Here is a 13800-nt window from a genome sequence, read left to right as displayed (position 1 = left end):
CTGCCAGTGCACTTTCCTCTGTCGATGAGGAAAGTAATCCTATTTTCGGCTGTTTCTCTGTCATATGCTTTTCCACCTATCTGATCCTTGTCTAATTGACAAGAGCAGTCTCATAACCTGAGGGCTGCAGAAGAAGCAGCAGCACGGAACGCCATGTTTCATGTATCTCTCATGAGGACTGAGACCCACAGATGTGTTATGATGCTTTTATCCAGCCTGAATCTCATAACACAAACAATTACTAGTCCCTAAAATAATCTTACAGTAATATGTCTGGACAGACAAAGAAATTATACGTTCTAAATTGAAACAGGCACTGGGATGGGAATTTGAAAAGGATATGTTGGAAAACAGTGATTTTTATTTTATTTTATTCTTTATCTCTCACTGCTCCAGGATTATACAAAAAGCAGTTCATAGATGCATAAAATACTGTATTTCAACCCAAATAATCAGAAATTCTTTATGTTTATGCTTGACTCTCTTCCTTAGCACACATTCATCACTATCAATGAAAGAAAAAAAGAAGTGAATCATATGCCTTCTGTTATTCCAGAGCACCAGGAAGGGAGTTTGGGTGAAGTATCCCATTTTATTGATTTTAATTCCATTAATACCTTATGACTGGCTGCTTGGCAGGCTCTCCCAGGCTAGTGGCCATGCACGTCTGTTTTTATAGTGGATTTGATTGGACATCCTTATCGGGTGGCAGCAGGCAGGAAAGGGGACTGGAGACCGGCTCCAGATCCACAGCGCTGGCAGCCAGGCTGCATGTTTGAAACAACAAGCTTCAGATCAAACATGATCAGTGTAGGCTGCCAGCACAACCGAGCCATGTTTGTGCACTGGATTGTGCATGAGCTCATTTCTGCGTTTGTGTGTGATGGTGTGGGAGGGACACTCTTTTACTTTCCTGGCACCTGATGCATGCACACTGAACTCACGTCAATCCCAGCAATTAGTAGATTCAAACGAATGAATGGATTAAGTCATGCCATCACATGGACCTTTCCTCAGTATATATGTCCAGCACTCAGCTCTAAACAGTGGGAGAAAATATCCGACCAGTGCGTAAATGCGCCGTGAGACTGTGCATTAATATCAATTTTGCCATGTATTTGGATCAAAGTCAGTGAGACACCGCCGTCACTGAAAGTCATGCCCTCGCTCGTTTGCTTGCCAGTTCGCTGAGGCTTGGGCAATGTTGCCTAGTTTTCTCGTTGCGTGGAAACTAAAAGGCTGCTCTGAGTGAGAGCCCTGGAGTGAAGGGGCATTTCCACTGGCGCGTCGTAGTTTCCAGAGCGGCTTTCGCCGCAAGTTTGACGAGCTGCAGGAGGACTTACTGGAGGCGAACCAAAATATCGAACAAGCCGCTTGTTGGAAAGCGCACTGAGCTGGTGGAAGATATTATTTTTGGACACTTGCCTAGAAACGCGCCATGGAAAGAAGAGGGAAAGCGGCAAAGACGTGAGTGTTTGTGTTTGTGATACTGGGCACGATGCATGTGTTTTTGTTCTTTGTGATAATTTATGCAGCTAACCCCCCCCCCCCCCCCCCAAAAAAAAAAACCCCCAAACAAAAAAAAAAAAATCTCCGTTTAAACAAAGATTTTAAAAACGTAGCTGCTGTTGGGAAAAGGCGCTTAATGGTGCTGAACGGGATGAAAGACAAACTTAACAAAGGTATCGGTTCCACGAGGTATTACCTTTATCTGCTTTCAGTTCATTTTAACCAGATGCTTGTACGTGAGGAAAACTGGTATTTATGCTGGACCCGGTAGCCGGTTTAAGCCACTCGTTTTAGCTCCTGTGATGTCAGCTGGTGTTGTCATTATCATAAATTAAAGTTTAGAACTAATGGCATCACTAGGCTGTAAAACTTTATGTTGAGGATTTGAAGATTCAAGTCAATCTTGAGGATACACTGATGAGTCAGTGACACAGTTTTCTAATCTCCAGCACGGAGTGAGAGCCATTGCATCAGAAGAGCTGGCTGCTCGGCAGTATTACTGTTTACTGTACTGCTCTCTAAGTCAAGTCAAAAAGACTTTTATTTGGAAATGGAAATCTACCGAGTGCAGTGTTTTGCTGCACGGAGCCACAAAAGTGTATCCAGAACAGGGCTTCATGAGCTGAAATCAGTGAAATAATATTTGGCCTGCATTAAAAGGACCAATCCAAGTTAAACAAGCTATATCGATGATGTTCATTTGTCCTTTCCTTGTTGCTGTTTACCCAGGCCGCCACAAATAACTGTCAGCTCAGGGGAGAGTGGGGTGAATCATGCCAGTTTTTAGTTAACGTGACTTTAAAGCGAGGCCATGACAGTAATGCTTTCAAATAAAATATGTACATATATTTTAGGATGTGGTGCAGCCTTGGGCACAATCACTTTGAATCGGAATATAGTATTTAAGAAATACAGCTTTCTGGAAAAAAAAGTGGCACAGCATGCCCCGGGTGTGGGGTAAGTTGTGCCTTTGGAAAGAATACATTGGGGTAAATTGTGCAACTGATTATAAAAGATTCTTTGTGCATACTCAAAAGCCAGTTCAAGGCATTTCATGGGACTCAGACCATAAAACATTGCTTCTAGTGCCTTTATATATTCTGCGAGTTCTTTCTCCTATGCTCATCAAAGACTTGATTGGCAAGTCCAGTTCTTTTATTTCCTGGCCTTATTTCTTTTCCATTTATCTTTCTCTTTCTCTTGTTTTAATGTCATCCTATGTATATGTTCATCCTCCTTGCCACCTGACGAATGGACTCCCCCTTCTCCATCTCGGTCTCTGTCCATGTCCTCTAAAGGAGTGGAAACCCTGCCTGTCCTCCTCATTATAACTCCTTGGCATGATAGTCTAGTATTAATTGTTGGTCTGAAATTAAGATTGTAGTATAGTTTTAGTGGTAAACTGTAGAAATAAAAGCTACAATTACAATAAAATAATATGTTTAAAATATTCATAATTGGGGGTGAGTTGTGCCAGTGACACAGCTTAACCCAGTCCGCTTTGGCACAAATCACTCCAACCCTACTATTTTGGAAAAAATGCATCATCCTGCAGTTTTGAACTAACATCATGCTAGCTGCGCGGACTCATAGTGTAGCTTGTCAAAGCATTAAAACATTTGTGCAATGTTTTCAAACTTGTTGACAAATCAACCAAAAAACCTTGAGCCTAGAAATCTTACTTTGAAAACCGAAAAACTGTTGTTTTCTAAACTTCAATGTGCTTAATTCTCATGCAGTGTCGTTCCCTTCTTTGCAGGATAAGTAAAATGGCTGACTGTTCAAAAATGTGTGGTCACATGACCAATTTCTTCTATGGTTCCCTAGAAACAGGGGGTGGCACAACTTCCCCACTGGCACAAATCACCCCACTTTCCCCTATTTTAAATTCACGTGGTGTTCACAGCTGCCGCAATAGGCTACTGTTGTGAGACTACACACAACAGACACTAACATATATTAGATCTTAATGACTCGGATGTCTGGGTGTGTGTGTCCACGTCATTGCTCCATATTAAAATGGTCCCCGAGTGTGCGCAGGCCTGACAGCAGTGAATTTAGGAAGTGAGAGATTGACCTGTGGCTGCAAAAGCAATGCATTTGCAGTGCCAGCTGCATCATTATTTATCACATTACTTTATGAAGACTAACTGTTCCTCGAACATTTGCATGCATGCAATCTTTTGCAAATGCATTACAGATTTTTATTAATTTTTTTTATTTTTGCAGACCTGTGCCCCACCCTGCTACTCATCCAGCTTACACCATGTCTACTGTCTTGATCTTATTTACAAGTGTCCCTTGCCTTTTCCCTCTCCTGCCTATCCTTTCTCTTCCAGCTGTCTTTTTCAGCTGCCTCTTTGGCTTACTAACATCTGCCCTTTTCCTCGATCTCTCATTAGTGTCACGCAATGTTCTCTGTGCTGTCACTGCAATGTTACCCCTCTCCTTAAATCGTTGTGATATCATTCTTTCTCTCACAACCTTGTGCTTGTGTGTCCAATTTCCCCATCTCACCCACATGCTTTCCCCATCTCTGTCACCAGCCCTTTTACTTCTGCTCCCCCATTATCTCTCAGCCAAATACCAGGCTGGCATGCTATGTGATGGGAAAAGTACTGCCTTTACAGAAGCATAACACTAGCCGTACAAGACCCTTAATTTCCTTGGGTTTTAAGCTTTTCTGTCGTGCTGTTTTACTTTCTCGTACACCCTGCTGCCACAGAGTGCAGAGGGAAATCCTTTGAAAGTTGCTTCGTCTGGCCTTGATGAAGACGGATAAATGGCATATCTGAAGGAGGCAAACCGCAGCAGTCAGTGCTTAATAGCACAAGCTTCATCTGTGCTTTGCATCAGTCTCCCCAAATGGCTCATTATTGAGGTTGTCTGACACTCATTTGTTAACTAGTGTGCACTGAGGGTTTTAGCTGCATCTCATGTACACACCACCAGTGCCACTACCCACTACCCCCAACCCCCCCAGTCATGTGATACTTTGAGGTACTTAGAGATCGATTTCATTTTTAATCTTGGTAAGTGGATCTTGCTCAGTCCCTGACCATTTTGGAGAAATTAAGCAGCCTGGTGAATTCTTCTTTCTCTTCAAACAAGGCAGATCATCACATTGTCTGTTTAGTTGTTTTGGGGGCATTAGCATTTACCTCAGCATAAGGATTGGGTGGCCAGCGCTAACGTTACACTGACTTAAGGAGTTTTTCCTGAAGAGGATTAGTAACAGGATAGGAGTAAGCCCTTATCAGCTATTAATGAAGTGTGTTAAGGTGGGTTGACCTGCAATTTTCAAAGACTTACCTACAAAATATAAAAGTTTTATCATTTACAGGACACAAAGACAAGCTCTTATCTCTGTGTTACTTGCACTTCCCAGTAAAACTAGAACATGTTAAATAAAAAATCTGGAAATGTGACAAAAGATGTTAAAGAAAAAAAGTTAAAATGTAGGTGGAGTTATGTTTTGTTTAGAATATTTTTCTTAGTGTCACACTACTGTGTTAATGCCCGTCTATGTGTACTGAAATAGCCCTGCACTGCAGGGATGTCAATTATAAAAGAGGCACAGTGACAGCAAAGTATTTTCTTAGCTTCTTTATTGTGCTGGGATGAAAGGAATCTTTGATCCTTTGAGTTTCTTGGAAACACCAGTTGTTGCTAGTCGGCAACACGCTGAAATGAGCGTACAGTATTCCCGCTGCCTCTACAGTGCAATTAGATAAGCTCCTGTTGCTCCCTTAAATAACATCACCGCTTCTGAAGAACATTTACAATCATCAGTGTTTTACAAAAGAAAAGTTTTTCACTGTACAAGCTGTTCTTCATTTCTTTCTTTCAGAAGGTAAACTTCCCACAGCCTGTGTCACTTTCTGTTGTTTTTTTTTATGCAACAGGTTCAACAGTTACTGGGGAGGTTGATGTGGACTTCAGCCCTCAGCTGAGGTGGTCCTCCCTGGAGCATGCCCACCGTATCCCACAATGTCCCTTCTTGCAGACTGGCTGCTACGCCACTCAGTGGTCATGTGTTTGCTGCTGCATAGTTTGGTGCTAATGACCTTCTGCTTTCATCATGCTGCCACGAGTTGCTCCAAGAACTGCTACTGCACAGAGAGCGAGAGTGGCGGCAAGACGGTGCGCTGCAGCAACCTGCAGCTCACAGAGATCCCGCAGGACATCCCCAATGACACACGGCGTGTCTACCTGGATTTTAACCTCCTCACCACAGTTCCAACAAATGCTTTTGCCGGTTTAACCCAACTGGTTGAATTAGACCTTTCACACAATGAACTAAGTGAGTTAGAACCAGGTGCGTTCAGAGGCCTCGGCTCCTCGCTACAGTTCCTGGACCTTTCTTCTAACAAGTTAGGAAACTTGACCCCTGATGCCTTTGAGGGGCTGCGAGCTCGCGCCAACCTAACAAACAATCCGTGGCATTGTAATTGCAATTTGCAGATGGCCATGCCTCGTGTGGACCTGGAGCCTGCATCACTGACAGGCGTTGTGTGCCACACTTCAGAACCTGAGAAAATAGGAGTTGAAGGACTTGCCTTCCTGTTGGCACCGGACATAGACCTCTGTGTGGAGATGAAGAGGACTACAGATGTGGCCATGCTGGTTGTTATGTTTGGCTGGTTCACCATGGTCATCTCCTACCTTGTCTACTATGTCAGGGCTAATCAGGAGGACGCACGTCGACATCTGGAGTATCTCAAGTCACTGCCCAGCAGACAGGGCAAGTCAGAAGAATCTTCCACCATTAGTACTGTGGTCTAGGACTGATAATGGAGCTTTGCGTGGGAACGGAAATGGTATCCCACAACAAATAGGACTGAGGTACTGCCCAGCTGATGTCACGGAGCCAAGTTGGGCAATAAAACATGTGCCTGCACAAGAAAACCAGGCAACCTAGCCCAGATGAATAATTCATGTTTCAGCAGCCCATTAGGAGTTTTCATTGGCTGAGTTGATGGTTTAGTCTGCGCGCTAAAGAAGTAAAAGCTGTGGCATCTTTTTTCTTGAACTCCAAACATGGGATACAAATAGAATTTATCCAGTGGTGCATGCACATTGATGTACCTCTCTCACAAACAGACAAGTGAGGAGGAAGCATCAAACAGCAATGTAAACTGTAGGACAAGGCAACACTACAGTATGGAACTCTGTACACCTGTTTCCCATTAAAGTCCTTACAGTATTCACCACTATAATATAAGTGAAGTGTTGTTTTGGGGGGTTTCTTATATTGAACTGAGCTGAAAATATATACAGCATTTGGAATCCTAGTCATTCTTTCGCAGATGCATCACTTCTCATATCTCCCTGCAGATGTATGCACGATGAAGCAATACTCAGTTATTCTGTGATGAGTTTGATAGCAGCTACAGTACCAGAGCACCATATCGATGAGAACAGCCGACGGCCAACTGGCTCTACAAAAGACTTGCCTTTTTCTTTTTCTGGTTGTTAAAGATTTAAGAGGATAGATTTGAGAGATTTGGTGGTTTATCTACTTCTTAACAAGCAACCTTTGCAAAGTCATGACAATTATAGCCTACATGATATCACAAACACATTGAAGCTCTGGAAAATGTGCTAATCATATATCATTCTCAGGAAAAAAAAGATTTCAGGAGGTAAGAATTTGCAATTATTTGTTATTTCATATCCAAGCTTCCTTTTTCTTAGCTGGTCGGAAAAGCCCAAACATACATTGCTTTTATCCCTTTACACAGAGGAATCCTTTATGATACCTGGTTATCTAGTGTCTGCTTTTGTGCTGTTTTTCGTATTCTCTCAAGCCTTTAAAAGGCTCCCATGGTGCCTGTGGGAACCATATTGTCTGATGCGGTCACTGGCATGGGTTTTCAAAATAACATTTATGAGGCCATGACCTGCTGGGTCCATTTAAAGAGCTGGCGGGGAAGTGAATCTCCGATTTCACCAGAGAATGGAAAATAGGAGGATGCATTTGTATCTCCTTTGATGAAATCATGTTTTTTTTTTCTTTTTCCTGGTATAGAAAGGTAAGAATAGCCCAGTGCAGTGCTGAATAATGAAATTTGATGTCGAAGATGAGGGGAATGGTTTGTCAACAAGGGCTTCCCTGTGTCGGACACACAAATTGCCTCTAGAGCAGAGCAAGCCCAATGAATGATTTATGGTGGCCATAAAACACTTGAGCAGAAAGGGACTGCACCCTTCATCTTCTATGACCCAGTTCTTGAGGAGAAATTGAGGGAGAATGCCACAGGGGATCATCTGCCCCCATCTCTGCAGCCCAGCTTACTCTTGCTTGGGTAAAGCACTTTCCAAATGTCCTTCGGCTGCTCATGGATGGTCCACAGAAGTTGCAGTAAACTCTGAGCCAGTTCCATCTCACTCTCAAACTATGCTATGCTAAGCTAAGCTAAGATATGCTAAGCTAAGCTAAGATATGCTAAGCTAAGCTAACGCCAGGGGCAAGGAAAAAAAAAATTGCTTCATACCCAAGTTATGAAGCGGTTCTTTAAGAAAAGCTTAGAAAAGATTGAAAGTTTCTGGGGAAAAAATACAAATTTAAAGGTGGTTGTTGGTGTTACGTGCTTGAGTAACTTTTTCTGTTAGCAATATCTGATGAAGAGGCTTCGTGCTCCTGAGTTTCAGGAATTTGTTACAGAAAACGATCATCTCTTTGGATTTAATCTTAAAGAAACCCAGGTACAGCCTCCCACGATGAGCAGGAGCTTCAGCTGCACTGAAAAATAGATGGTGTACCTCCCTGTGACATTTCCTGCCACAGTCACTAATACACACACACACACACACACACAAATAGCGATCTCTCCTACCCTCTTTCCTCCAATAACACACTCTCACGGTGGCTTTGAAACCAGCCACCGTAAAGGGAGCCTAACTGCAGGGGGAGATAAGCATTAAACTAGTAGCAGACATGTGTTTCAGTAGCTCTTCCAGCTAATATATGTGAGTGTGTACATTTGTTCGTATCAGAGGCGCGGGTGCATGGCGGGTTTTGAGGGTGCCGGTAATGCAACACCTGTTCCCCATGCACACATAAATGTTGCTGAGGTTAATTTAAATTTCAGGCCAGCTCAGCTTGCCCCGCCTGCTACCTTGGACACGTTACACTGGTGTGAGCATTACAACTGCTAGGTAATGGGACACAAACTAGGGGATAAGGTGACTCATCCAATCCCACAGAGCACAGCGCTGTTTGGGGTTGGGTTGCAGGTGAAAATGTTTCCAGGTTCTGAGATCACATAGTCCCAGAGTGAGGACCTGAATGGGCACCTGTCAATTTGCTTTTTTAGCCAAAAAGGTAAGTGACACCTTCAAGGCTTTATCTGAGGAGACCGTCAAGGACATCCTCTGGGTAAGTGTCAATATTCTTTGAGGCTGATCTGAAGAGACTTTCAGGAGACATTGTTTCAAGGTCCCAGCTTTATTTTGTGTTATACAGCTCCCCCTGCGGTGGAAAGTGTGTAAGTGTGAGGAAAATAAATGTCCATGTCTATACATTACAAATAGAATTTATTGGTCAAAGAAGATTGCATTTAAAAGACAATAACAAGGGCAAAAGTAGATAGCATACTCTAACTAAAAATTCATTTTATTTAGAGTATACTGGGAGCAAAATGACCTGCGGGACCCAAATTGGCTTGCACGAGTTCCCCCTGACCCATTTTCCTATACTGTCATTTTTTAACCTTATCAGTGACTGCTAGAGATCAGGTTGTGATTTATTTTATTTTTTTAATAAAATAATGTAGCTGAGCAGTGCAAAAAAGGGCAAAAAAGAAAATATCTTTAAAAAATTACAAAGTTATATCTACAAAATTTCAAGATCTGGAGAAACCACCATTAACTACACCTACTGGGTAGTACTGCATTAAAAACAGATGGTTCTGTGGTGGAAATCACTGCATGGGCTTGGCAGTGCTGCTGAGAAATACTGTGAGCTAACCAGGAAAAATACAACATCTGCTTTCTGACCAATTAGAATCTGAAATTCTTTTTAGAAATTGTGGAAACTCTTTGGGCTAAAGAGAAGATATGTCTTTCAACCTGTCACAGATGTTGACAGATTAAAAGTCAACATCTGTGATGGCACTGGTGTCCATCAGTGGACGGTATAGGGGTACATCTGTTAAGGCAGAGATATACAGGTTGTGCCATTTGCAGGCTGTGTTGTTCAGGGAAAGTAAAAACTAAATTTTGCGTGCATGTATGGGCATCTATACAGATATACAGATTCTAGTCTTACTGAACACTCAGAGAAGAATGCTCAGAATATTTTTTTGCTGGATTAATATTTGAAATGAGAATAAATTTGAAAATAAGAATGACAATTCTCAGTTTCCACGCTTTATGTTTTCAGTGCAAAAAAAACCCTCACATTGTTTGTAAATTATTAGTGATAGTGCTGAGGAGTATAACCAAATGCAGAACACGTGGCTGGACAAACTAAAAGCGAGCCTTTACACTGTAAAATCTAATTTGTTCCCAGAACTCAAAAACTATGCAAACTCGTTGCAAATTGAGAAATGTTTACTTAAGATGACTAAGTTAAGGCAACTTATTCACTTTGAGTACAGAGTAAAAACCTATTTAGTTTCCAGAACTGAAAAAAAAAAAGCAAACTCGTTGCCTCAAAAAAACTAAGTAAAGCTTACTTAAGATGACTGTTAGGACAACTTATTCATTGCAAGTCTGCAGTATTAAGAATAACTTGATATTTCTGACTGTACAATACTAATTGTTTACCTACTGACAAACATTTCAAGTTCGACTAAATGAAAAAACAATTTGTGGTAACCTGAATATGATTAAAAACAATGAACAACACTTTTTTTTAATGATGTTAAAATCAGCCCAACTTTTATTTTCAAACACAACAAAGTATAACAGCCAACATACTGGACACTGTTCTGCTGAACAACAAACAATTATATTGCCATCACTGTTATAATCTTACAATGAAACAAGTCTCAGATGTAATTATTCTGAAACTAAGTTTAGGCCTACCACAAGTTTGTTTTGTACTTATATTACTCTTATCAAAATAAAATATTTGTTGTTCTGTCACAAGTGCAGTCTCTGATTTAAACAACACATTTGTTTTTCATTCCAACACAGGAGGTGGAATGTTGTATTATTTTAAGGATGACTTGTTTCCAGTCCAGGCATTACTGCCTGAATGACTGTCATGGATCAAGGTGATCCAAATGTAGGTGCAGAAGAAAGTCCCTTAAACTTCCCTTAAGTACAGTGGCAGTGGATGTGGGTTGGAGATGCAATGAGCTTGAACCTGCAGGCGACCATCTTCACTGACCACACCATCTGTGACGAAGGACTCATCTCTCCTGGTGTCCTGCAAGCAAACAATCATATTTTTTGGAACATGAACTTAATTGCTTTCCTAAAACTTTTTTTCTGCATTTGGTATAGAACAGAGTCCAATTTAGACAATCTCAGGCCCCCTCCCCACCGGAGAGGTGACATTCAGTGTCCCAATTGTCTGGATAAAGAAGATAGGATAGTCTGGATAGCCGTGACCACCACCCAACATACAATAATGTCATTAAAAAGGGCTATGCAAACATGGCCAATAACTTTCATTCTAATGATCTGCAAAATGATTTGGGCACAAAACAAATTTTGCTGTTTGAAAACTTGCAGACTTCACTATACACAGTGTAGACCAGGGCACGCATGCCACAGTTGGCACGCATGCCACAGTTGGCACGCGAAGGGTTAACTGATGGCACGACCATAGCTGGACTGGCCATCGGGCATACCGGACATTTGCTCGGTGGCCCGATGATTTTTTTTTTGTAACGGTATAAACAATGAAAGTGGTGGATTGGCCAGATGCTGGCCGGTGTGTAAAATTAACTCAGTTGTTTGGTGGTGGCTATGGCGGAGCTTCCACAGATTTAGTAAAATTAGCAAGTGGTGGAGGCCAGCAGGTGGATGAGGGAAAGGGAAGCAGGAGGAGCAGTGACCTGAAGCGGCCGCCGCTCCGTGTCAGGTGAACTGAACTTCAGGTAAGAAGTTATGACCTGCAGTCTATCTGGGTCAGATATAAACCAAGTTTAGGTGGAGTTTATTTTCGTTGTGCTGACTTTTTACAGTCAGTTACAATAACTCGTACTGCGTACTAGCTAGCATGACGGAGTTTCTATACAGCTGGGCAGGTGCTATGATGTTACTGATAGTGAACTTTATTTTATTCATAAGGTTAGTTAGTAGAGTTGCCAACCATCCCGTAAAAAGACAAATCCTCCCACATTCAGAGAAATTATTACGCATTTCGTGTTGAGCTGAGAAGGGACGCAGTTTGTCTAGGATGGAAAAAGACACAAAGGTGGATTTATTCTGTTGTTACGCTGCACAGCTGCTTCTTCTTCCCTCATTCTCTCCCCCTCCCTCACCTGTTGCTACTTTAATCATGAAACTGATCAATGATCAGCTGATCGGCCTTTCTCTCTTGTTTGTTTATCGCCCACTTTGCGCCAGAAAGAAGAAACCTCCGGATGTCACGCTAAACAGCAGCACATTTCAGCTGTTGTTAGAATTTATTTAATATTAATTTCTAGTATCAGCTGATGTTTGTTGGAGCCACAGCTGTAAAGCTGCTGGTCATGATATTTGTTTGGTTATCTGGTGAGAGGGAAACATGAAGATGAAACCAGGAGATGTCCTTACTGAATCATTAGAGCTGAACAGGTGATGGAGAAACAGGTTTACCTTTTAGGTGACATGAATGAGTTGAAGGGAAGTTATAAGGGAAGGAAGAAATACACGGATACATCCGTAGACTCGAGACAGAATTCACAATATGTTTTTGGGACTTTCAGGTGTATGGACCAATGTTTTATTTTCTGATCAAACCAGAGAGCTTTAATGAGCAGCTGGATTTGTCTCGCATTAACTGGTTGAGTTAATGCCAGTTAATGCGACATCGAAGCAGCTGGAATCCACAGCTGTGCATGTTCATGGAGCTTGCATTTTCACCTGCTGGACATCACTACCTGACAAGTGTAACTGTCTTCAGAACATTGCAGAAGCCTTATTGACAGTATTTGGCTCTACATATCTGTGTGAGAAGATTTTCTCTCACATGAGTGACCATAAATAGCATTTGTATTTTCTGTTGTACAGTTCATTTGCTGTTATGGATAAGAAGTGTCTTTTTTTGTTTCAAAATAGCTGATAACTATTCACTGATAGCTGCCAACATCTGCAAACAAATATAATTCTATAAAGTGGTTCTATATATTATGTAACTGTTCATATAGAGTGTTATTAAATTTATTGCTAATGCAATCATATGGCACACTGACTTCTGAGGAAATTTTAAATGGCACTCGCCATCTGAAAGGTTGCCTACCCCTGCTGTATAGCGTTTTTCCACTCTGAGCACTCAAAGTGGTTTATACAGCTTGCCTTATTCGCCAATTCACACACGCCTTTTCTATGTAAGTGCTTTCTATCTAACATTCACACACATTCATACTATGATGGATGCATCGGAGAGCAAGCAGTGGTTAGTTTCTTGACCAGGGATATTTAGCCTGCAGACTAGAACAGCCAGGGATCAAACCAGCAACCTTCTGATTTGCAAATGACCCCCTCTCCCACTACCAGAGCCTTGGATTATGTTCTTTATTTCAACTTTAACCTATATAAACTAGCTCATTAAAACCTTTTGTAGATTGGGCCAACCACAACCAAATGGAAAAAAACTGGGTTTATCTGTGTTGATGACACAAACTTGGTCCTAGTGATGAAGTTCATACAGGTTTTGGTTACAATCCGTCGAATATAAATTGTTGTTTATCATCCCGTTGGTTATCAGCTCGAACTGATTTAAAGAGGTGAAATCGTGTCCTTCAGGGAGAGTTGGGCTCTCTGAATGCTCTTGTTTGACATATAAATGCAAATTAGATGTAACACATTTATTTCTCTTTTTTGCCCAACAAAACATAATGAAAAGCGAATGGTTCATTTGCAGGATGGAGATTAACAAATGACAAATGACTTGTGGTCTATGCAATAACAGGAAGTCATAGACCAAATCCTCATAGTTCGTGTGTACAGACAGCTACACATTTTGTCATGACAAAGTCATGGAATTACTAGTTATATCATCGTCACCATGTCTGTGACGTGACTGACACTAAAACACTTCCCCAACATGATTTTTTTCCTCTTCAGACATCTTTTTTCTGAGGAACCTACCTCGTTCGTTTCAACGCATATCTACCCAGATGGGCTGAG

At 41.6% G+C, this 13800-nt stretch overlaps 1 protein-coding gene across 1 annotated transcript; it reads left to right on the top strand.

The window, feature by feature from the left end:
* The first annotated feature begins 320 nt into the window (after positions 1-320).
* Positions 321-10573, top strand: lrrc3ca (leucine rich repeat containing 3Ca). Its single transcript, XM_085171251.1, has 2 exons — positions 321-1467; positions 5415-10573. The coding sequence occupies exon 2, from the start codon at positions 5500-5502 to the stop codon at positions 6292-6294; it is 795 nt and encodes a 264-aa protein (XP_085027377.1). The 5' UTR covers positions 321-1467; positions 5415-5499; the 3' UTR covers positions 6295-10573.
* The last annotated feature ends 3227 nt before the right edge of the window (positions 10574-13800 follow it).

This window comes from Neolamprologus multifasciatus, chromosome 8, assembly GCF_963576455.1.
Source record: "Neolamprologus multifasciatus chromosome 8, fNeoMul1.2, whole genome shotgun sequence".
NCBI lineage: Eukaryota > Metazoa > Chordata > Actinopteri > Cichliformes > Cichlidae > Neolamprologus > Neolamprologus multifasciatus.
This window is presented reverse-complemented; position numbering and strand designations above follow the sequence as displayed.

Bases quoted from the DNA above. Each gene is read 5' to 3' on its own strand.
- lrrc3ca (XM_085171251.1), top strand. From the start codon at position 5,500: ATGTCCCTTCTTGCAGACTGGCTGCTACGCCACTCAGTGGTCATGTGT.